At 39.8% G+C, this 25030-nt stretch overlaps 4 protein-coding genes across 4 annotated transcripts in view; 1 reads left to right on the top strand and 3 right to left on the bottom strand.

Moving 5' to 3' along the window:
• The window catches only part of kcnh1a (potassium voltage-gated channel, subfamily H (eag-related), member 1a), a 58692-nt gene extending 48552 nt beyond the window's left edge, over window positions 1–10140 (bottom strand). The window contains exons 1-2 of the mRNA XM_017432972.3: window positions 9586–10140; window positions 4809–4932 (exon numbers count right to left, since the gene is read on the bottom strand). Of these exons, the coding sequence (XP_017288461.1) occupies window positions 4809–4932; window positions 9586–9658 (197 nt within the window). The 5' untranslated portion in view covers window positions 9659–10140. The remainder of the gene's footprint in view (window positions 1–4808; window positions 4933–9585) is intronic.
• A 1493-nt stretch (window positions 10141–11633) lies between these two features.
• mrpl57 (mitochondrial ribosomal protein L57) lies at window positions 11634–14230 on the bottom strand. The gene is made up of 2 exons (XM_017431055.3): window positions 14074–14230; window positions 11634–12566 (listed from the first exon to the last, which is right to left on the bottom strand). The coding sequence occupies exon 2, from the start codon at window positions 12549–12551 to the stop codon at window positions 12240–12242; it is 312 nt and encodes a 103-aa protein (XP_017286544.1). The 5' UTR covers window positions 12552–12566; window positions 14074–14230; the 3' UTR covers window positions 11634–12239.
• Window positions 14231–14478: 248 nt separating this feature from the next.
• Window positions 14479–20273, top strand: LOC108244648 (cytochrome P450 3A40). The gene is made up of 13 exons (XM_017431035.3): window positions 14479–14646; window positions 14766–14859; window positions 14952–15004; window positions 15420–15519; window positions 16487–16603; window positions 17326–17411; window positions 17505–17647; window positions 17734–17858; window positions 18063–18147; window positions 18856–19016; window positions 19128–19354; window positions 19491–19653; window positions 19752–20273. The coding sequence occupies exons 1-13, from the start codon at window positions 14591–14593 to the stop codon at window positions 19824–19826; spliced, it is 1485 nt and encodes a 494-aa protein (XP_017286524.1). The 5' UTR covers window positions 14479–14590; the 3' UTR covers window positions 19827–20273.
• A 383-nt stretch (window positions 20274–20656) lies between these two features.
• LOC108244655 (deubiquitinase DESI2) overlaps window positions 20657–25030 on the bottom strand; it is a 15120-nt gene continuing 10746 nt past the window's right edge. The window contains exon 5 of the mRNA XM_017431043.3: window positions 20657–23862. Within this exon, the coding sequence (XP_017286532.1) occupies window positions 23581–23862 (282 nt within the window). The 3' untranslated portion in view covers window positions 20657–23580. The remainder of the gene's footprint in view (window positions 23863–25030) is intronic.

Here is a 25030-nt window from a genome sequence, read left to right as displayed (position 1 = left end):
GTCGGATAAAAGCCGTGCTACTACTTTTACAGATGAGGAGGAGGAGGAGGACAAACGAGCAGCAGGTAAGAGGGAGAGGGTTCATAACATTCAGAGTTCGGAGAGTTTAGGAGCAGCATTTATACAATGACTGCTTCCGGGCCTGTGCTTCGGCTTTTTCACAGCCTGTTAAGAGTGTAATAAACATTAAAAAAAAAAAAACGACTTCAGAGTGATCAGCTCACACTGATAAGTGCGCACAAACACTGTCTGGTTTATGTGTGTGATTCCCTCTGACTGAACGCATCAAGGTGTCGTCACAGAGCGGCGCCCCAAAGGTACAACTTATTTTACCTTCAATGTACCCAACAGACTGCACCCTGTGGGCATGAAGGTGTTAAGAAGTGGAGCGCAGGTTTTTGGTGTCCAGATTGACCAAGCATCAAATCCACCCAACCAGTGGTCTGAAGAACATTGCTGCATGGATCACACTCAGTTTTTATGACCATGTTTCAGCCTCAGATGTGTCATTAAACATTTTAAACAAAAAATATTTTTTATTAGATTTAAGAGTCAAGAAGTCAGATTTGTATTGTTCAGTACAAAATCCTTTTTGTTAGATCTGTGTATAAGGGTTTTCTGTGGTTTGGTTTGTTAGGAAATGAGATGTTTTTTTTTATTTCCTGCTTTGGCAGCACCCTTAAATATAATGTTTTTTTCCCTTTATTTTAAATCATTTATGTATTTTGCCTGTCTGTTCCATCTGATTTACTCCTGCATTTGGGTCACCCAGCTATGGATTTCACACAACAAAAGGAAAAACAGTGAAAATTTGGACACTTGAAGAGTCTTAGGAATTAATTAGCTTGTTAGGTCTCTTGTTTGTTCACAATTATAATTATAAGACACAAAGTGAGTTTTTTTTTTAATCTTGTCCCAGCAATCAGCAGCAGTAATCAGCTACTTTAATATGTTGAAAAAACTAAATTAAAAAAACAAAAAGAAAAACAGATGCCCACAAAGCAGCAGAAAGCTATATAAAAACAGAAAAGTGAAGGATAGCCGTCTTGTTCTTATGATGCAGTTCCAGTCAGGAAATTGCAATTAACAGAAATATTGGGAAGTCAAATTCACGTTTGGATGACTAAAATAACTTTTCCAGAACTGGTCATGTGATTAAACATCCTAGTTACCGCAAGACTCCTCTAGAAAATACATCAAGTTAGTAAATTATATTTATTGAATTTATTTATTTACATTCATCATCACACGCCTACAAAAGGTGAAAGGCAGGCAATAATGTTTTTGCCCTTATCTGTGTGTTTGTCTGAAACTTTCAGAAAGTAATCATTGCGTGCATTTGCAACAGTTCCAGCTTCTGGAGTCAACTTTATTCAAGATGGCCGCCACAGTCAACTGGCATTGGAAGACAGAAATCGCTATAAATTAGACAAATTTGCTGATATTGACCTAAAACTTTGATGTGGTAGTAGATGAGAGTCATTCCTAATACATGCTCTGAGTGTTACCCATTGTGTTGGAGTCGGTCATATTTTTCTGTTAGCAAAATATCTCTTGAACCACTGGACGAATTTTAATGCAATTCTCAGGAAGTAAACCTCGGATGTGCGTCTAAAAGTGATTAACGTCTGGAGTCAACTCAGTCCGAGATGGCCTCTACGGCTAACTGACCTTAGCCAACACACACACACACACACACACAAAGCTGGAACTCCGTGAATTTTACAGATGTTGAGCTAAAACATGCTGTGGTAGTAGGTGAGAGTCATCCACAACACATGCTCCGGCCTCCAACAAATCAAATAGTATCGCTTGATGACACGTAACATTATTTTTGAGGTTTGAACAAAACAAATACACCTCCATCATTTCTCAACATATGATGGGCTTAGTTTAAAACTCTGGCCTTTAATTTGTTTATGTATTTATTTTATCTACTTCAGACTTGAGTCATTCAATCTTAGGTTGGTTTTTATCCCTGTTACATAATCTGACCGAGATCATTTACTCATTTCTTCATCATTTCATAGCTTTAGTTACTCATTTTGCGCTCCCGCTGATTGTTGGTAACTACTCAATGTGATGTACTGTTTTTATTACTACAGCTTTAGAAACGAAGACCGAACCTTCCTCTCGGTTCTTTTCTAACTCATTACACCGGCTGCAGTTCATGGTTTGGAGCTATTACTCATTAATGATTCATTAATCGCCAGGTTGTGGTTAGCAAGTGGCCTCCATTCTCATTTGCGAGCCACGTTATTAAGTGTTAGCAAAATGCCTTTTATCGGCTCCTTAATCTAATCGGGACATTTCTAGGTTTGTTTTCCTTCCTCTTCCCAACGTCTCCCTTCAGCGATCTGAAAATAAACCTTAAACAAATCATCTGACGCTTTTGTATTTGTGCTGGCGAGAGTTCTGAAGCTTATGCTCAGAGACCCGCAGGTCTAAAATAGTAATAGCCGGTGTGCTAGCTGTGACGGAACACCATCTCCCACAACAGATGAAATCTCCCACGGCTTTCAAATCTGGCAGCTCCGACTGCGAGCCTATTTATATGGTTAGTGACTCGCTTATTGCAGGCGTAAAAAGCACCACGTACAGGAATAGTTCGCTGAAACAGAAATATTGTTCATTTGCTTTTATTGCTTTGTGATTAGAGTTTTGGAGAGAGGGCCCCCAGGAGGCACTGTACGTCCACAGCTTTTACAGTTACAGTGACGCAGAGGCGGTTTCAGCTGTTACAACCGGATTACATCACAGATCTGATCCTCCCGTTATCAGTTTTCTGCCTCGGCAACAGGAGACACACAGGACCGTACCTTTCACTTCTGAGAATAACATATCAGTTCAGTGTTAGGGGTATTTCCTTTCCCTTTAGGATTGGCTCTGGGAAAAAAAAAAAAAAAGAAAAAGGCTTCTTCATGCTGTCAGTTTTAGCTGTGACCCCCTTGAACTGTGTCCCACACTTTAATCATTAGGCTAATTACCCCGAGAGCTTGACTTAATTGACAGCTGTTTAAAGTTTAATGAATGAAAAATTTATCGGTCTGTCATGGCGCTGCCTTTAGGCCCCGCTGGTGACACGACTCTGTCAAAGTCAATCAGTCATTAAAGTCTTTGGACCACCCTCAAATCTCAACAGCTATGGGATGAATTTCTGTGAAACTGGGGATATATATGTGCCTCCCAAAGGAAGATGAACTTGTCTTTAAATTAAATCTTATTGCGAGCAGATGACAGGCAAAAGTAGAGTGATAATGTTGTTTTTTGGGTTTTTTATAAGACCACAGACCAAATTGTAATAAAACTGGCAGAAAGTAATCATTGGATGGATGTCTACAACTGATCAACTTTTAATCAACTCGATTTAGGATGGCTGTCAGAGCCAACGGAACTTAAACACAAAAATAACTATAATTCAGTCAATTTTTACAGATTTTGAGCTAAAATTGAGTCTATTAGTGGCTGTGATTAATCTCCAACACTCATTTTGAGTGATAATAGATTGCACAAGATCTTTGTTTTCGATTTTGCCAGTAACTTTTTGGAAATAATTTTGTCTGTCTGTTAGAAAACTATCTCAAGGACAGACTTTAATGACACTTTTAGGAAACATTCATTAGATGGTCCTCTACAACTGATTAACCCACTGAAAGACGGCTGCTACAGCCAACTGAGAAAACACAAAAATGGCTGTAGCTCTAAGCTAAGTTCTTTCAGCTGCTCCCTTCTTCAGGGGTTGGCACAGCCAGCAAACTCACACGAACAATTTGGCAATTGTTTTACATCGGATGCGCCTTCCTGCCTCAAACCTGCAGCCTCAGGATCACAAGACCACAGCACTGACCACCGAGCCACCACAGCCCCCCCAAAAAACAGCCATAACTCTACTGGGCTAAAACTTGGTGAAGTAGTAGCTGAGAGTTATTCACGACACATACTCTGTGTGTGGCATCTTGCAGTATCATATGAGATTGCACTTTATTTTGGCATTGTAAACATTCAACTTGAACAATTTCTCTCATTTTAACAAACAACAGCAACTTCTGCCATCTGCTTATTTTAGCCCACTTCTGACATTTTAGGTATAAAAAGAATGATTGTTTTGTCTACTTGTATAAGAAGCATTTAGGGAATAGCTTTATATTCTGGTAGCAGAAGATATTGTGGGCTAAACCTCTCCTCAGAAGCAGAGCAAACGTCCCGCTGATTAAGGAATTAGGCAAAGAAAATCAAGTGTAAAAACACCGCACATGGGCTCTTGGGATCTGCGAGGAACAATTACAACATCCTCTGGAGTTTCATTTTCTCCTCCCTACAGGAAAATATTCACAGGTTTTTAATAGAAACTTTAAGACCACATACAGTAAAACAGTTATAAAAAAACATTAAATATTCAGCCTAAATTAGCAAAATGTGCCTGATAGTAAGAGGTGTAGATGCAGGAAAATGGCTCTTTAGTGACTAAACTACAAAATAAACTATTTGTATTTTTAGATTAAGTCACACTAAGTCCATTACCCTTCTCCTGTTTGATTGTAGTGAGGCTCAGCACAACTTTTATTGTCAGCATTTAAACTTACTTGATTAAAGCAAACATTTTAAGCCACCCAGCTTGAGTAGAGTAACAACAGGAACTGTATAATTATTTTAGCAGCTGCAAACAAAGAAAAAAGAAAAACTCGACCATACGACGTTTTGGGAATTTCATTTTGATGCCACAAAATCCGTCCCAAATGTTCGTAAAAGAACGTGACGTTGTCAGAATTGCTGTGGCTTTATGAAAGTAAATAGCAAGAGCCGCGTACCTGCAGGTGCTGCTTTTCTGCATCACTTCTGCTCGGTGGTAGCCCGACAACTTGCAGAAACCGTCATTGCTGTAGACGATGGGCCAGTCAACTATCTGAGCGTTCCCCAGGACGAAGTTGGTGTCTGCTTCAACGAACACAGAAACAGAAAAGGACGAACAACATGGTTGGTCACAGTGTTTCCTGAAAGCTGCCACATATACAAATTCTTGGAATCATAGTTTGAGTCATGGTCATCCGTTCGGTAGAAATGCAACTGAAACCCTTTTTTGTTTGTGACTCAATCAGACAACGAACATGTTTGTTAATTTGAGATTTCAAGCATTAAAATTTGAATATTTCATGACCAAAAAGGTGTGTTAGTATTAAAAGAAAAAAAATAAGATTTCAACTAAATTCTATACGGATAATTCAGTTATGGTTGTAATGAAGTAATAAAGACATTTATGCCATTGGCATGTGTGTTTTTTCTGTAAAAAGTTAACTGAAACAAATATTTGGAAATTTGTGTTTTTCTTCCCTGTCATTAAAAATGTGGTGAAAGTTGTCATTTCACACTCCTTACAGAGCAAATGTAGCCTAAAATTTTAAAAAGTAGCACTCCAAAGTTTCAAACAAGGACTTCATGCAATCTGTTAGCAGTCAGAGCATGGGTTATAAACGACTCTCAGCCACTACCACACCAGATTTAATCTCAAATTCTGTAAAACTGGCTGATTTAGAGTCATTTTTTTGTTTGACAAGGTCGGTTAGCTAGTTAGCTGTATGTCTAATGATCACTTTCTGAGAGCTTCATTAGGATGTGTTCACTGGTTCATGAAATATTTTGGTAACAGACAAACACACACACATATACACACACACAGGCAACTACATGATCACCTGACCCTCATGGTGGGAAGTGATAATTATCTTCCTGTTTGTTACAATGTGTACAAAAGTGTGTAAAGTTCAAAAAATGAACATTTCCGTTTCGCTCTAAATTTCAGTTTGGTTTTAGCACTTTCTGATCTGGAAAATACAAATATTTAGATGTACTTTTTATGAAACAAAAAAGTATATTGTTTCTAATTTGGCATGTTCAAATAAAAGCAAAGATTCATCTTCTTATTTGTCATTTTAGAGTGCATTATTTAAACACCTCACAAATAAAAGCAGAAGCAAAGGGCGAGGTGTTTTACTGCTGGGATCAAAACAGCAATGCTAAACTTCTGCTTAAGGACTTTGTTTTATTGTTATTCAGATATATTTCTGACAGCTTATTTGCCACGAGGCAACAGTAGGTGCAAAAATCTCAACAACGACAGGAGAAGCGACCACATTTGGGAATAGACTTGTAAAAGCACTCTTCACGATCACGACAACGTGACGACACAAGGGGAAACGATCAGGAGACGAAAACTGCAAACATCTGGCCACAAATAGAAAAATACGACTACATCAAAACACAATGGGGGGGAGGGGGACCTTTTAGTCACACTGACACAAAATGACAACTCAAAGTTAGGAACACGATGACAGGAGACGATGCACAAGACTTTACATGCTGCCGATGAGTTCTTTACAATGACTGCATGCAGGTTGATGTTAAAATAAAAACAGAAAAACGTCTAAGTCTCTCTTACTGTTTATATTAACTAAAGATTATTAAGAAAAATTCAGAGCTTTGTAAAAGAACATTTAGTGAAGCATTACAAGGATATTATGCAATCAATAAAGAGGAAGCTATATTGAACTGTATAATATACCTGTCTGCCTATGTGACAGAGTCCAAACTGAAGGTTTTGAAAAAAAAAAAAAAAAAGAAGGTTAACAGAGAACAGAGTAGATGGGTCAAAACAACAGACACAGCTGTTTTATTTTACCCCGAATAGTTAAAAACTGAAACACATTTCTGATACACTGAAGTCACAGTTTTCAACAGACTTTAGCTATCCCGCAGTATGACGAATTTATGTCCTCCGGCGTCGTTATTTAAACGGCGTGTTTCTGATCTTTTTCCAACCATAACCCAGTAGTCCTGCCAGCCAAATCTTACCAAGCAGCGACTGAAAGCAGAAAAATAAAGCAAAATGACTGCCAAACAATATTTGTCAGTAACTTTAACAAAAAAAAGAAAGTCCTATAAAACACTCAAACGCACATCTTTCAGGTAAAACCAATGACTTTCTATAAAATCGTGGAAATTCAGCACCTTCAGGTCATTACGGGAGTATTTGTCTTTTATAAATAATGCTAAAATAGTATTTGTGAAAAAGCTACATATGAAGTGGTGATTAATAAAGTGACCCATATAACCCACTATTCTCACCAGCACAAAACCTAAATCTACTCATTAGTGTTCATGCATGTAATTTTCACCCATTTTTGTGAAAATGGACACTGAGAACATAGAACATACAGCGCCATTCCCATATTTTGCAAAATGAGACCGCTGTATTAAACTGAAGCTTATATTTAGTGGTCAAACAGTTTGGATTCGGTGGATCTGCACGCACAAACGTGACTTCAATCCCAACTTCTGATGTCTTGAAGGAGCTTTATGCAAATTTTGGGGGTCGGGAAGGGGTTGCTTCTTTGGGTTTTCTGTTTCTGGTTCCCACACTGAATGCAAAGTTCTGTTTTTACTTTTATTTATTCTCTGTTTAACCAGGAAAGCCCCACCAAGGTACAACATTCAGGTTGACAGGTTACATTAAAATGTGTTTGACTTGGAGTAGTTACACAAAAATCAAAGAAAACTAAATGTCTTATTTAGCGTACATAATGTATATTTAGTGTATATTTGGAAGTTTTCCCACATGTATCTCCTTTGAAGCTGGGCTGATGCATCTTCACTGCACCTCAGGATGATGTGGGATAAGGAGGGGTTTAAATCGATCCACTGATGATGGTGATACAGCACTGGCATCACATGTGTGGGCAGAAAAAAAAGCTCCTGATTTCAGGCGAGATGCAACGAGGACCCTCACCTTTGCAGGCTAGGCCCCTACGCCGTGAGTTGAGGAACTCAACCCCCTTGTTTTTGCTGCATTTTAGGGCTGCGTTCAGCAAGATTCTGGATTTTAGGTCATTTTAATTATTAATAAACTGATCCAAAACATCCTCCTTTCACATGCTGTTAAGATTTGATGTTCGGTTCTGCAAAGTGCCCGGCACAGTCTGTTTGGCTGCTTGGAATGTAGCCAGAGTTTTCTCATTTTGAGCTAAAACGTGGCACAAATACCTGCTAAACAGAAGATCTATGATAGGTTTGGATGGAGATAAAAGGGTTGTATCACAGCTTATTTATTTGTTTTTTTATATATAATTAGGAATCAGTGGTATAAGACAAGTTACTGCCCAAAACCATGCAAAAACAAATAATATTAAACTAAATTTCAGCACAGACTTAGCCTTTCAAGCATAGAGGACTACATGAAATAAATATTTCATTGTTTATGAGCGCCCACCCACCACCACGTCTCAGTGGCATCCAGCAGATTAAAATCTCATCTTTTTATTTCGAGCTCAGGGGAGATAAGCTGCTCGCTAATCTGTGGACCACCTAAAGTCATAAAATAAGTGATTTTATTTTCTGTTTGAAAGAGGTTGGCTTTTCTTCTCCCTAAAACACCCCAGAGACCCAGATACCGCACTGTAAAGATGGTAAATCTGGAGCTGAACGTGTCCAGATCGCACAGAACGAGCTGTGATTAGAAAAGACAATTAGGCTGGCTGTTTTTAATCGCCTCAAATTTGGTTCACAAAACTAACACTTCTGTTTCATTTTCACAGATAACTGTCGAGTGCTGTTACTCCCCAGTTCGACCTGTCACTTTCTGTTTAGTCGAATAACACAGAAAGGCCAAAAGGGAAGCAAAAAAAAAGAACGTAAAAGGTTTCTGTCACGTGGATGAATGTTGTCTTATCTTTGCTTTCTGAGTTAAGCCCTTTTATTTTCAAAGGGGTATTTCAATGCGAGACACATTTCACCCTGTAGCATCCAGTATGTTCAGTGTGACAGATTTGTCATCGGTGCTTCATGAATGATGATTAAAAAAAAGCTGTGATTCTCCCCAAGAAAATGGGATTTCATTTGAAACCTGTTTTATCTTTTGACAAAGTCTGTAATTGCTTGCTTGGTCATTCCTACACTTTGCACTTTGGAAATCAGGAGCCTTTTTGTGCTCGCAGTCATCTCATTTCTGCTCTGGTTGGTTTAACAGGAGAATCTGTTTGGGTTAATGCTGAAAATTAAATCCTTCCAGCTTCAAACATTCGCAACAAAAGCTCAAGTTCGGGCTCAAACTGCAGCTTGGTGATGATTCACCGCAGATTACAATCATCCCTGACAACAAGTCTGCATCTAGAACTCCTTTATTTCAGCTTCACTTGCTCCCACAAACGCGTCTCTATACTGTCGTGTCCCTAAATTTCTCAGGAGACTTCATGTGTTCTTATGTAATCAGTTTAATGATCACAGTGACCTGCTGTCTTCTCCCTCTTCTTGCTCTGCGGGGATCTCAGAACTGATAATGATGCTTTTAAAAAACCCGACCCTTCTGAGAACGATCACAAATGACATTAATAGGATCTGCATTCAGAGAAGGTTCCAAAACCAAATGCGTGTCCAAAAATAACTTTTTAACTAAAGGTCTGCGCAACCAATTAGTCTTGTTTATTCCCTGGTAATTGAATTAGTTTTATGCTGTAAAAAAAAAAAAGAAAAAGAAACTGATAGATTATAAATCAGGCTAATTGCATCTCTTAATTGTGTCATGATGATCGTCCTTACCGTTCGACCGCCTGACAATATTTTCCAAAAAAGTGTTCTGGGGGGCCACAAGTCCCCTCCGACCCCCCGCCATGCTGCCGCTGCACTCAGTCCTCTGCGGATGACGGTTTCCTCCTCAGTTTGCTCTTCATGGTGTCTGCTGCTGTGAGAGGCAGAGTGGATCTGGTGGACAGGAGCAGTCTGTCTGCGCTGCTCATTATCCGCCTCCTCAGCCCGGTGCGGTGCGGTGCGGTGCGGTGCGGTGGGCGCCTCACGCGCCTCGCCGTCCAGGAGTGGAAAAACACACCGGGGCGCGCGGCGCAGACAGGAGGGGCAGAGCCGGGGCTCCTCGGATCACAGGGCCTGGAGCTCCCCCTGCTGGATGCAACGGGGAACGCCGCCGCTCCGCTCTCTAAGAACCCCCCGAGTGCCTCTAAATCCAGTTCCCAAGCCTGGTCCTTCGAGAAAAACTATCCTGGATGTTTTCATTGTTTCCCATGCTCTTCAGCAGAAGCCTGTTAATCACTCACTCGTTCGAACCAGGCGTGTCAACGCAGGGAAACAGCTAAAACATGCAGGATCGTGTTCCTCGATGACCAGGGTACGCTAATCCAGTGCTTCACAAAGTTGGGGTCAGGACCCCATTGTGGGTCATGAAAAGTGAAGTGAGGGTCCCCAGATGATCTCCAGAAAAAAAAATTAAATATAAAATGACTGCTAATGGCATATTTTCATCATAATTACTGCAAAGAATAGATACAACAACAATAATAAAACTAGTATCGCAGTAGTTAAGGTTGTGGCGTTGTCATGATGTTCTTCTTTATCAACAGAATTTGTACGATTAAAGTGGAAATATTTGGGGTCAAAAGCCTCCGCCGCTCTTATTTTGTGGGTCAGAAGCTGAAAAGTTTGGGAACCGCTGCTCTAATCTACTCCAGTCAAGAAAGGGTAACTGAACGGGCTGAAAAAGTACAGGTTCAGGGGCCAAAAGCTGAGGACTTTTGGATGCAACTGTGAACATTTATTGTTAAAAAGTGTTTCCCCAGTTGTGATCTGGCTGGGCAGGTGGTTGCCTTCATTATTGTTTCCATTAAAAAAATACAGTTATAAATGGATTTAAGTAGCCACCCAGTCGTCTTCCAACTGGAGGATCAAGGGTCGATCCCCAGCCCCTGTAATCTGTAGTGTGTCCCAGGGCAAGACGCTGCCTCGGATCTGCTTATCAGTGTGTGAGTGAGAACACACAGCAGAGTGTAAAATAGCCAGGGAGCACTGAATGAGTGCATTTGCGTGTGAGTGGGCGAATGAGAAACATCGTAAAGCACTCTGCAGAACCTGGAGAGATTTTAAAAAAAGGTGCTATATAAGTGTGAACAGATTCCTGCCCGTGTTGTTATCATGCCCATGTTTCATCAGCTTATTAGCAGCATTTGTACTTCAGCCAGCTGTAGGTGAGACTGCAAGTATCTGACATGTTCACAGTTTGGGAACCACTGGTTACAACTCAGACAAAGGTAAAACACAGAAAAACAACCACAAAGAAACATAACATTAAAAAATGTAATGCTTAGATATTTATCTGATATTGAGCTAATTAAAACAGTGTCTTGGCACCAACTTTCTAAAGAAGTTGAACTTTTCTAGAGAAGTTCCTTCAGTGGGGTTTTACATTTTTCACGGATTAACTTCTCAAAAGGAACGTGATTACTCCGTTTAATTCTTTTCCTCTTTGATCGCTGCAGGACATTTGTCCCTTTAAAAGAAAACATTTAACAAACCAGCTCATTCGTTCAAAAGTCCGACACCCAAGCTAAAACCAGGGTTTGAAAGGAGAAATGCCTTTGATGGAAAACATTTCTGTCTAAATTAACAGCGCCCAAATTGTCAGGTACAAAGACGCGTGTCATAAAAGCTTCCCTGACACCTGGGAGCGGTGCAGGAGGCTGCAGGCTGTCTCTGCTGCAGGTCTAAATCAGACTGGATGGATACTATGGAAACCAGCAGGGCTGCATTTTGTGAGGAAGCACTGGGTGTTAAATGCTAAACCAATTAAAAAGGTGAATCAGTTGAACTACGCGGTTTTAATTTGACTTTAAAGTGATGCACACACTGATTCAGGCAAAGCAACAACTAATTACTGTAATAATTTACACTTACATCTTTATCTTTTCCTATATATCAGGACCTGCTGAGCAAATAAAGATAATTTAATTAGGTTCCTGCAGATATCTATATAAGGGAAGCTGACAGCGTTTCCGCTGCTCGGTGCTGTAAAACTACCTTAAATGGAAACAGTGCAGTTTCCTTTAAAAGCACATCCGTAACCTTTATCAGACAAGCCAATAACACGATATCCATCATAAAGTGTTGATAATACACAGCTTGTCACACAGCGAGAAAGTGGGAAGGCTGATGATCTCACAGTGAAAATCTGCTTTGCTTATATTTTAAATAAGGACAAAAAGATTGAGTAAAGTGTGTTAAGCGTTTTCTTCTGCCATCTAAAGAAGACAAAACAAGTCTTATAGAGTGAATTCGGTTTTTAGTTACACAGAACCCTAAAAAAAGCAAAGTTTTATACAGACAGAAGAGCTTAAACAGGTTATATGCTATGTCCTGCGTAACAACAAAACAGTTACATTAAAAGGACACTCTTTGCTTCTGTCTTTGGGTTAATTTGTCCATGTTTTGGAGATTCCCAGGTGACTCAGGTGGTCTGTCATGTACTTGTGCTTAGGGAAATTTGAAAACTTTTCCTCCTTGATCTTAAGCCAGATTTGGGCTCTCCGCTCTGCCGCGTGGCCGCGTTCCTGCTCTCGAGTCATGTACGGCCGGCTGATCCAGTACTCGTTCTCAGCCTCGCGCTCCAGATGCTTCACCATATTGCACTTCATCTGCCACGTGATCGGCCGGGGACGCCGATACTTTCCGATCCACTGCTTCCCGGGGATACCCTTCCGCAGGAGAGCGAGCGTGAGGAACATGGTGGCAACTCAAATCTGGTTTTGGCAAAGAAGACGAAATTAAACTCAAGACTCATAAAAAAAGACCAGTGTTTTGTTCAAACAGACAGAAAAATAACAGAGTGTAAAAAAAAGAAAAATATAACTACGAGCTTATTAATAAATTAACATTAAAATGTGATTTTGAAACAAAAGTAATGAGCCTTTCAGCTCAAAATGATTAACATGCTGGTAAATACAATATGATGAGAGAAATGGATTATAATGGAAGTCAGACAGAATAAATGGGCTATAACACTGCAACAATAAACACTCATTTGTAACCAAAGTTCACTAAAATGAAAGGCCAGACTGGCAATTTGGCAAGATGAAGTTTGCTGAAGTGTATTAATGGTAAATTAAATTAGTGTATTTATTTTCCAGGCACTCTATAAAAGCATTAATTTCCCTATAGTAATATGTGGTTATTTTGCAGTTTTATAAATAAGGACATAAAAATATTTATTCAGTGAGAGTGACCCCGAGCTATCAAATCACTCACAACCGTTACAATTTAACTGCCTCGATTAGGAAGGCAACAGTCTGACAGAATTTTTATTTATGTATTATACCAACAAAAACTTTAGGATCGGCTTGAGAAGCCAACGGGGGAATGGTATTGAAACTCCCAAAAGTCTAATAACTGAGCCAACACCAAAACCAGTCCATAAAGGTTTCACAATCCACCTCCAAAGAGCATAAACATCTTCTGCTCGTGTCCCAGTGACTCACCCTAAGCGCACACAGCATTTCCTGACTTGTGCTACAACACATAATTCTACGCAATAGGTTGCGATGTTGTGGCTAACTGATGCAATTCCCACAAAACAGGTGTAACTGAACATTTGCTTTATTATTATTATAAAGTTTTATTTGGCTATGAAATAGAAAATGGGACCAATAAACTTGTAATATTCTGCTGGGAAAAAATAAATATGTTGACTTGTGATAACCACCTTAACATTTTTTTTGTTGATGTTGACTACAGGCAGAATTTAGCCTGAACTCCTGTTGTTGAAAATCAGAAAACACAAACGACATACTTACAGGGATGTTTATGAAATAAATTAAACATGTCTCAGAGTGCATGTTAGATAAGACCAATGACGTGGTTATGACCTGAATTTTAGGCGCCGTTTATTAGTTTACTAAACGGTGAACATTTGCCCTTTGAGTCATAGGTGTGTCAATTTTACAGCAGCGTGTGGTAAAATAATTTTTATCTCTGCAGGGGTTACTGTAGGAAAAGTGCAGGAGATACGGCAAAAAAAAACTACTGAGCTCATACACAGTATTTAGTTTTACAGATAGGCACACATTACACATTACACAAACAAAACACCCATAAAAGTAGTTCTTTTTATCATTGTAGCTTATTAGCACCATGCAAAAGCTGCAGCTCAGCCTGACGCTACAGACGAAAGGCAGATAAAAATAATAATAATTTAAACTCGCAGCCGAAATAATAAAAAAAAGTAAGACACATTGTCGATATTTAACTCACCTTCTGAGTTTGGTAAATACAGTCCGATCCCCCACGTCAATACAAAAACGCGGACAGAATTAAGTCAGAAATCCCAAACTGTGCAAAATGTGACAGCTAGCTTGCTAACTGTAAGGTCATGTGCTATATTTCCGGGTTATCTACGGTGCGGGAGAAGGTTCAAACGTCTTCAAAGCGACTTCCTCTCTCCAATACTCCTAATTTCATAATGACAGCTTTAATTACAAAAAGTTATCTTCTAAAATTATGACATTTGTTTTATTTTCAAGCAGATTAGCTTGCTGAAGTTGGCAAGAGAACATGACAATAAAAAAATAGAATAAAACAAACGAAGAAAAGCAACGAAGACATTAAAACACGAAAACAAAAACAAGCCGTGGTCACCGCCTTCATATTCAGAGCTCCTCCTTTTGAACGGAGGCTTTAAAACACCTCTTTCTAACAATTCGTTCTCAAACTTCTCGCGGAGTTATAGATCAGTTTTCTGTCGGATCGAAGCTCAAAGGGGGTTTTCAAGATGTTTTCAGCAGCTACCTGGACTCTGCTGGCTCTCTTTTTCACCTTGTTATTGCTGTGGGTGAACTGCGCCGTTTCCCCTCTCTGTCAGAACCAGCCTTTCAGGATTTACTGTCAGCTGTTGGCTTACTTTCTTTCTTTCTTATCCCCGTTTTTATTTATTTATTTAAACACAGGTATGGACTGTGGCCGTATAGGTTTTTCAGAAAACTCAGCATATCCGGACCAAGACCTCTGCCTTTTATAGGAACGATGCTGGGAGTGAGAAAGGTAAACAGAACCGTCTCTAAATGATTTCTGCTGGGTCAAAATAAATGACCTGCAATGTCTTATCTTAAATCCACTCTTCTGTCACTTTCTAGGGAATATTTTCCTTTGACCGTGAGTGTCAGACCAAGTATGGGGATGTTTGGGGGTGAGTTTTTTTTTTTTCTTAATCATAACTTTTATTTAGGAGTTCAGCATTATATGAGCACTAAAGTAAAATGTCAAATAAATCTAAGTATGTTCCTACTGGTTGGCCTTTACACAAATGTATTCCACCAAATCAATGCAATATTTAATCACTATATGATGAATCTCAATATGTCTTCTTAAAACATTTTCATTAGTTCTCTTTGTTTTTTTGGACATTTTCCCTCTTTTTGGGGACCTTTTTCTCAAAGCAGACCCTGTCTGTCACACTACAATGCACTAAAAACAAGCTAGAATTATAAGATTTGGGGTCAGCAATAAGGAACTGTGAAGTTAATTTGTTGAAAAAAATGCTTTTTAAATTATATGTGTGTACGTTTGACCTGATCCCAGTTGTTTTTCTTCTTGCTTCTCAGTTTGTATGAGGGACGAAACCCAATGTTGATAATTGCAGACCCCGAGTTGATTAAAATCGTCTTGGTGAAGGAGTGCTACAGCGCGTTTACAAACCGCAGGGTAAGACACATCCAACAAGTACGCTCCAGCAGTTCAAGTTGGCATGGTTCAGAGAAATATTTCAGTCGGGCGATTTTGCTTTCCAGTAATATCTAGTTTCTCTGGCAGGGTTCTTAAGCATTATGAAGGATTGCGACAGAAAACACTCACACTCTCACCGTGACTGATGCAATCTTAAACAAACCCAAGTTTCGACATCGGAACAATACGTGGGAATGTTACATGTAAAAATGTGTTTAGGGCTGGGAGTTTTCAGAGTAACCTGACCCTGCTGAAAGGTCCCTGCTGCCTGTGATCATGAAAACAAAGGGACTCTTGTTGACTCTCGTCGTTTTAGATGATTAGATCTTTGCTCTCAGTTGTAAGACTGGCAGCTTCATTCATGCTCAGCTTGACCCAGTTTCAAAGTTATGCTGGTTCTGCACTGAAAACAAAAAAAAAACAGCTTGACAACGAGAAGAATATTTATCCTGCTACCCAAAGTTTTCTCGGCAGGGAAGATCTCAACCCAACTGAGAATCTCTGGTTTGATTTAAAGGTTGTTGGACACCAGCAGCATCCGTCCGACCTGAAGCAGCTGAGGTCATGAAGAATGGACCAAAACTCCACTTAGATGTACCAAGCTTGTAGAGACAACCCTGAAGAGACTTCCAGCATGTGCTCGCTCCATTTTTCAGCTAGCTATGGTTTAGAATTATTTAAAGCACGTTTATTTCCCCCAACTTCATTGCTCTAAATTAAAAATCCAATTAAATTCCAGTTTGTAAGGCAACAAAATTTTAAAAATGACAAAGAGGGATTAATACTTTTTCATTTGCATTGTATATTCTTGGAAGAAAATTATTCTTTAATATCAGTTTTTGTTGATCTGTGCAAATGGAGTTGATTCCACACAAAGGCAACGAAGAAGAAGTTGCGCTTTTAGATAACTCTCTGCAGAATCGAAACATTTGCTGTTTGCTTGCAGGATGTAATCGGAATGGGCGGCCCCCTGGAGGACGCAATCACCGCCGTCAAAGATGAAAGGTGGAAGCGAATTCGCAGCACAATATCTCCGTGCTTCACCAGTGGGAGACTGAAGCAGGTTGTTGTCTCGTGTCTGTTCTTGAATCTGTTTTAAGTCATAATACCTTCATAAAATGACAAATACCATTTTAAAATGTTAAAAATCCCATAACAATCTAGAGAAACGCTGAAAGGATTTTAAAAATCATTAAAAAAAAAAAATCAAAACTCTATAAGCTGGATCTTGCGACATGTTTCTGTTTCATATTTAAGCCAACAGATCACTTTGGTTTTATCATTTAAAACAAGAAAACAAATACAATTGCACCAATACAAATATTAGGACCTTCACTACTTTGAGGAAATCACTGCAGCCGAGTGCTTTTTGTTCCTACTGGTTGGTTTTTACACAGATATTCCACTGGATTCAAGCCATTTACACTTTGTTTCAGTGTTTCCTATCTAGTTCTGTTTTTAAATTGGTTAAAATACCACAAAAATCCACTTATTTATCAAAATGTTTAAAATGTGTTGTTAAACTCGTCTTGTGGTCATATGTCTTCTTGGTAGATTCAGCAAGAAATCAGCTCTTTTTTTTTCACCTCTTACTTTAATTTTGAGGTAAAGCAGATGGATTATAAGTAAGTGTGAGATTTAAACACGGTACAGGAAGAACGGAACGCTGTCCTGACCTCTGTGCTTTCTGTGTGTAGACACATTGCAGGAGTTATTGTTGCTTGTGGCAACAAACTGCGCCCTGCCTGCCTCACGCAGCTTCCTGTCCTCTTCTCTTTCTTGAAGGTTTTTCCCTTCATCGCTCGCTTCGCAGACCGACTCGTGGAAAAACTCGGGAAGAAAAATTTGGATGAACCCATAGATATCAAACAGTATGTTAATCTATTACTGTGTATTCCATAAATCCAGTGTTTTTTTTTCCTTAAACTGGCTTTTATATTATATAATTATTTAATTTTTTTCAGATTTATGGCACCGTTCAGTTTGGATGTGGTGACCAGCGCTTCGTTCAGTGTGGAGATCGACTCTATTAACAATCCCGATGACCCTGTTAATGCTCACATGCAGAAGATGATGAAGATCAACTTTTGGCCTTTTCTTGTACTGAGTAAGTGCTGCTTTTTCTTGTTCAGGATAACTTCATTAACACGAGCGTGTGGATTTTACAACTCTATGATGTCCTTTTTTTTTAAGTGGTATTTCCCTTTGGCCGTCACCTGCTGAAGCTCTTCAAAATTGAAATGCTACCAAGACCCAGTGTGGACTTTTTCTACAACATCATCAAGAAATTTAAAGACCAGCATCAAGCAGCGGAGTCGGTAAGCATTGATGCGCGTGTTTATAGATATTTAACTTTCAGTCTCTTATACACCATCTGACCTGCAGCAAAAGAAGAAACGTAACTTTCACATCATGTAATCTTGAAAACAAAAGTGCATGCTGCGATTTTATCTCCTCTCTTATTCAAATACGTGTGGGTAAGAAGCGTGTCTAGAAGCTGAACGCTGTCTGTGCCCATCCAGACTCGAGGAGACTTCCTGCAGGTGATGATCCAGAACGAGATCCCAGAGGCTGACATAAAGAACGAGCAAGAGCAGCCGAGTAAAGGTGGGTTTTCACCACAGGAGGGTATTCATGAGAGCAGAGGATGCACAGGCTGCTGTCACTCCTTTCAGTAAGGATTTTTTTTTTCTCTAAAACTGATGAGGTCTTGCTTCATATCAAACAGTAGGCAAAGTAAAAATTAGAACGTTTTAGACAGATTTGCTTACGCGTCTCATGCAAACCTATGTTGGGATAATATTTAAAGTGTAAAGCAGTGGCGCCACCAAGTGGGGGGGTCCCGGGGAGGGCAATGGCCTCCCTCTATTTTCATTGAGTTGGGTGCTGTTCTCAGTGAGTGATATCAGCTGTAAAACCAGAACCTGAAGCAGGCCTATATCAGAGGGTGGCTTCCTAACTCCAGCACTGCAGTGTTTTTCAAACAACCTGTACAGAGAACTGTGGGTGCGCCAACCCAAGATTATCAGTGACCCCCCTTCTGGTCACCCCTTTGAAAAAGTTCTGGAGGCACTCCCGGTGCGACAGTGGAAAAGCTGGCCTGGGTAAATGATAGTAATTTACCCCTTTCACATTATGTACTCCAGTATTAATGGTAATAATCACAACTAGGACAATAGTCTTGATTTCCTCTGCAATATGGAGCTCCAAAGATAACATGTTCAGGCAAAAGGTTATTTAAATGTTAACAAAAAATCAGATCAAAAAAGCTGTTCAATAAGACATGATGTGTTTTTGGTGGTTCTTATGTTGCAGGTTTGACTGAACACGAGATCCTTTCCCAGGCCTTGATGTTCATCTTTGCTGGCTATGAGACGACCAGTACAACTCTGTCTCTGATTTTCTACAATCTGGCCACGAACCCTGATGTGATGCAGACTTTACAGGACGAGATCGATGCCAGCCTGCAGAAAGATGTACACCAATTGTTCCCAAATTCTCATTATTGAGGATCTAATAGGATTCTTAGAATTATCGTCTTTTCTTTTTATTTTTCTTGACCTCCCACTTTTTTATCTTGCATCTAGACTTCCATTTCATACACGGACCTGTCTAATCTACAGTACCTGGACCAGGTTATTTTAGAGTCAATGCGTTTGATTTCCACCGCACCTCGGCTTGAGAGGGTCTGCAAAAAGACCGTGCAGATCAACAGGCTCACCGTCCCAGAGGGAACATTAATTGGGATTCCAGTTCAGTTGTTACACAAGGACCCACGGTTCTGGAGCTCACCTGAGCTTTTCAAACCGGAGAGGTAAACTGACATCGTGATTTTTAATCAACATCTGATAAAGGTGTCTTTCTGACGAGATCGGCTTGACAGTTTCTGTTTGAGGATGAATCCATGTCCTGACGCCTCGGTTTTGACACCTTTAATGCCGTCTGTGCAGGTTCAGCAAGGAGAACGAGGCGGAGCTGAACCCGTACGCCTACATGCCGTTTGGCCTCGGCCCTCGGAACTGCGTTGGGATGCGCTACGCCATCCTCGTCATGAAGATGGTCATCGTGCGCCTCCTGCAGAGCTACACTTTGGAAACGTGCAAAGACACGATGGTAAGGCAGCTCACCCCCCACCGCCGCTGAGTCCAGACGGTCTCGACGCTCAGCTCTCATGTCTCTGATTGGTTTCCATCCGTTTTTCTTGTCCGCAGATTCCACTGGAGTTTAACTGGAAGTTTCAACCAACTAAACCCATCAAACTGAAGTTTGCCCCGAGAATATCCTAATCTGAGATTATAATCTCCAAATGAAATCTACCTGATTTCAGTCAAATATAATTTTCTGGTAAGATTACATGTCTGTTTGAATATTAACCAGTTTAAATGTGTGATGACGGATGTCTTGTAATTTACTTTTTTATATTGATTTGTTTTTACGGACTGTTCAGTTTGTTTAGCTGAATATTTAATGTCTATAAAGCCCACTGTGTCACCCGTGCTTTTGTCTCCACCTCGCTGCCAAAGATGGTAACCAACTTACTAAATTGACGTCTAATGTCGTACGTTTAATTTTTGTGGTACATCTTTGATTACATTTCAAGAAAACTGTTAAATACTAATCCCATTACTGCAGAATTACACCCCTGTTTTCAGAGTGCAGCTGTAAAGAAAAAAAACAAAACAAAAACATGAAAAACTTCTGAAGCTTTAATGTTATTTAAAAACTGTTTTTCAGCCCAGTAATAGTTCTACGGGCTTTTAGCTTTCCTTTAAAGTTGTGTTTTCTTCCCCCACCTAATATAATCTGACAGCAGCCTTTACTTTATCGATTTTCGAGATCTTAACACTAATATGAAACCATTTCCTCATTTTACCAAAAACTGAAAAATTGTGCTCCAGAATTGGAGCTTTAATTAAAAGATTTGGCTTTTTTCTTTTTTTCTTAAACCGCAGAGTCAAAGAAAGGTTGATCAATGTTGAGATTTAGATTTGAGGAAGTTTCAAAGCTCATTTACCTAAAAGTGCAAAGCAGTTTAATATGAAGCACGTTTACCAATTGGTAAACGTGCTTCATATTAAACCCCATTTCTCTTCATTCCCTGTTTTAAGTGCTAGAGTTAGGTGCAGTCACTTTTTCTACTGTAGTTCTGTTTTAACGTTAATGCAACCACTTCAGCTTGTTTTTATGTAGTAAATAAACAAAAGTCACGATGTCTGGGTGAACCCATTAGTTTAAACTAGACGTCTGAATGAAAACATAAAGCGCAGTTATTCATATTTCTGCAACTAAATGTACCACAACCCAGCTTCAATTAATCAAGCTTTCAAAAACACAAATCTGCACGTTTCATTTAATAACACACCAACACGATACACCTGTGTTTGGCTTAACTTAAAGTTTACTGTAAAACACATGAAGTCAGTATTTCTGAAAGTCTGGAGAGCTGAGGTTTCCTGATGTGCACTCATATTTCATCTAAAGGTCACACAAATAATAATTTCAATATATTTGCCGATAAAATGTATTGTAATAAGGCAGATTATCAAAAACTGATCACCAAAAAAAGAATAGTAATGAAGCTGAAACTATCTTTGGTCCTTGAAAAAAATAAATAAAGATGTAGAGCAACATTTGTCTAGTTTTTTTTTCATTGGGTTTTTGACTGCTGAATAGAATGGTGTAAAACTGAAACAGTACCTGAAGTGAAGACAGTTTTCGGGAAACCTCAATAACAGTACAAATAAGAGCCAGCAGAGGGCGCCACAGTGGTACTTCTGTGTTTGCTTTAAAGAGAGAACAGAAAAACAATAAGCTGCATTTGACTCTGAGCCAGATGCTGGTTTCAAGGAAAAATGTCTTTGCTTTCTGTAACACTGCTTCAGTTTATTTGTTACATACACAAAAAGTCTTAAAAAATAACTTAATTACCTGTGGGTGCCAATACAACAAAACATGTTTACAAAATTTATAGCTTGAGACGAAAAGAAACTCTGCCTCTTAAGGATGAATTGCTGTTTTGAAAATCTATTTGAACCGGTGCTACATTTCTTAGGAGGGATGAGTATTTCTGCATGTGACGTAGAGACATTTGGCCCAGTTGATAGCTTGTTTCTAATAAACCGTTTAAATACACCCGCACACGTTTATAAAGGAGAAAATAAAAAGCAGCTCAGACTCAGAGATACAGACAATGACTTTTTTTTTCAAATCAAAGAGATGGGTATAAAACTGTGTCGTTTCAAAGCTCTACAAAACAACCACCGCATCAGAAAAAAGCAACAATATAAATGATGGGATTTAAAAAGTTTGAAGAATTATACTAACAAGCCTTTCAGAGTCCTGAGTTTATCGAATATAAACAAAACAGACAAAAAAGGCAGACTTCCTTATATCGTAGAAATACAATAAAGATTAAAAAAAACAACAAAAAAAAACCAAACAAGATTTGTCAGATCTGACTGTCATTCGTTCATTATAAAAACGTCTTTTAAACACGTCGGCGGCTCTCGTTTTTGAGGAGAACACGTTCCTGCAGCATGATCAGAGTTTCAAACCAAGTGCTCATCGTTCAGGAAACAGCAGCAGCTGTTCCTGGAAAAAGTGTAAAATTCTATTTAGAAGAGACTTGGCTAGGTGAAACGATGACTTGGGTTAGTTCTTCCCAGCGCGAAATCAATAAAAACCCTTCAGTCGAATATTGCAGACCACTTCCAGCACTTCAGCAGACCGACGTAGGCTGATCTCAGGTCAGTTAAAGGAGCTTTTGATGGAGGTTTGCTTTACAAAAACTAGCGAGAGCCGCCCACTAAAAGACTGGTCACGGGTTGTGTAAGAAAGTACCTGGCTCAAAGGCACTGTGGCAGCTGCTACTGAGATAAAGTGTCTGTCCTCTAAACCAGTGCCTCATTCCTAAATTCATGTATTCATAAAGAACTAATAAGCTGCTTCCTAATGTTTATTAAACTGGTCGGTTGAATTGTTAGAAATCTTCCAGGCTGTCAGTTTGGTGACATATTTGGTTGTTTCAATTTGGAGGATGAATCTGCTTTCACTTTAAAAAAAAAAAAAAAAGACAGAAATATGATAACACTAAACGTCAGCCATCAAAGGTGTCACCTTGGCCGACACTGGCTCCGTCTGGATCAGCTCGATTGCACCTCTGATCTAAAACAGTCACGCTGTGATTGAACAATGAACGGATGAGATCCTAAATCAGAAAAAATTAAAGCTACTTTCAGGATTTTAGAGACTGCAGTCATCACCAGTGATGCCTGGAGATGTTTTTTATCTGTTCAGGATTCGCTTCGCTGACGCATCAGGCAGGAACTGAATACTTCAACTTCCTGCCTGCAAGTGTCTCTGTAAAAACAAAACAAAAGCTGTTCTTTTTTTTTAGATGTTCAGTCTTGTAGTAAAGGCGTGCAGGGTGTAGCTGGCAGTTCCTGCAGGCGGTCTAATTAACTCCCACTGTGATGTCTCCCTCATCCTTATCAGCACCTTCTGGGATGCAAGTTATGCTTTTTATTTCCAAACAATTCAACAACTAATGAGGAGTAGTCGTTTTGAAGCCTTCAAGATGTTATGGTCAGATAACGTTCACAAGTTGTCTTTTTTTTTTATATGTTTTTGTAATAAATCTGTCCAATTAGCAGACGTGTTTTCAACTGATTCAGACTTGTGAGTTTTTTTGTTTTTTACTGTAACGAGATGTGAGCCAACATTATTAAATGCTGGTAAAATGTGCATGTGGTCGGTCAGGAAAAAACAAACAAACAAAACATGACGGGAAATATTTTTTTTCAGAATTAAGAGCTCTTTTCATTTGCAAGGAACAGCTCTTTGACGGCTCTGAACCGTTGCAGACATTTGGCTGACGTTCCCACTCAGACCAAGCAACGCTTCGGCGCCCGACTCGACAGTCAGGCAGGACTTTTGGCTGCGGCTGAACTCGTCAGCCGATGCAGGTTCTCTGGTAAACAACCGTCCCCTTTAACCACGAGTGAAGTTCCCAGGTTTCCCCCTGGCAGAACCGACTGCCCCCTACCGGCGCGGTTGGGGGCGATTGTGTCGAGGCAAAGAGGAGGAGGGGCTGGAGGACGACGAAGGGGAGCAGGGTGACATGGAGGCCAGGGAGGCTGTGGCCGCGGCGTCCTCCGCCTCCTCAAGCTCCCCGCCTCCGCCGTGGAGCTCCTGGCTCACGCTGGACTGTAAGGCAGCTGGGGTCAGCCACTCTTTGGGCAGGCAGCTCTGAAGGAACGGCACGCAGGAGCTGAAGTAGGCCAGGCGGTTCACCCAGCGGGGGATCTCCCTGCCGCACAGGATCTGAGGAGAAAAAGATTGAATAGTTCGAAACATAAAGATTGCTTAAAATACTGGAGAGATTTTGTTTTTTCCCCCCACACTCATGAATAATAATCTACTTTCCAGCTTCAAGGGGTTCAAACAATTTTTAAGATACTACTTGGTAAAACATACTTTATTTTATTCACGTTGTTATACTATTACTATCCTTTTAACAAGGAGGAGCAGCAACATTATTTCTTAAGAAGGAAACAAACTAAGCAGCAAATATATGGATAAAATATGTATTTAATAAATCCAAAAAGAGGAATTTTTATATATTCATTTAAGCCACATTCACATTTTGTAGCTCTGCTGTCAGCTACATCAGACTTTATATTTACTATTAAATAAAGTGTTTCTGTTGCACATTAAAACACTCTTGGATTTTAGGAATTCTGGATTCTAAGTCTTAAGATTAGCAGAAATAGTCTGAAATTACACAGAAAATGTTTTGTTCATATACAAAATTTACTTCACTCACAAACGTAATATACCTTTGTGGTTTAAGATTTTTTTTTTTTTAATAAATCAATCTGAAAACAATGAACGCACAGCCAGCAGATTCATACTGGGGATCCCTGGAGAAAAAAAATGCAACATTTTCCGACTTTCTGTGCGACTGTAACTGCCTGCTTTCAAGTCTGCTTGTTTCCTTTAAGCCTTTAATGTCTTTCTTCTAAAAGATGACGCACGTCTGCACAGGCGGCAGTACTGTCTGCGTGACGGACAGAGTCTCATCACTCAGCTCCATCAGTGCTTCTGCAACTATCTTAAAGCTTGTCAGTTCTTAGTTGGGCTTTTATCAGGACACTTATTATTACTGACGCTGCTGATGGGCTGACTTTTAAGAAGCGTGAACAGTGACTGGATTTGAACCACAGCGTTGTGCTGTAAAATTCCAAATATATATATAATAATAAATAAAATTAAAGCTGCAAGCAGCGTTGGACCGCCCTCTACGCTGTGGCGCACTTCCCGCGCATTTCCTGTGCACTTCCTGCGGCGTCCACTAGGTGGCGCTCTGGGAAAACGTCCGAAATCGCCTTCAGTCCGGATAGTTACGACTACTGTGGCATGTTGTGAGGTTTCGCCTTCCTACGTCGAACGGTTCCAGAGTTAGAGCACGTGTGCTGTTGCGACCTTGAAC

The sequence above is a fragment of the Kryptolebias marmoratus genome, linkage group LG22 (assembly GCF_001649575.2).
Source record: "Kryptolebias marmoratus isolate JLee-2015 linkage group LG22, ASM164957v2, whole genome shotgun sequence".
NCBI classification, from domain to species: Eukaryota; Metazoa; Chordata; class Actinopteri; order Cyprinodontiformes; family Rivulidae; genus Kryptolebias; species Kryptolebias marmoratus.
The sequence above is the reverse complement of the archived record's forward strand: the minus strand, read 5'-3'. Positions and strand labels throughout refer to the sequence as shown.

Excerpts from the sequence above, each read along its gene's own strand:
- mrpl57 (XM_017431055.3), bottom strand. The coding sequence starts at position 12,551 with ATGTTCCTCACGCTCGCTCTCCTGCGGAAGGGTATCCCCGGGAAGCAG.
- LOC108244648 (XM_017431035.3), top strand. The coding sequence starts at position 14,591 with ATGTTTTCAGCAGCTACCTGGACTCTGCTGGCTCTCTTTTTCACCTTG. Across the intron at positions 14,860-14,951 it reads CGATGCTGGGAGTGAGAAAG|GGAATATTTTCCTTTGACCG; the intron begins GTAAACAGAACC and ends GTCACTTTCTAG. Across the intron at positions 19,017-19,127 it reads ATGCCAGCCTGCAGAAAGAT|ACTTCCATTTCATACACGGA; the intron begins GTACACCAATTG and ends TCTTGCATCTAG.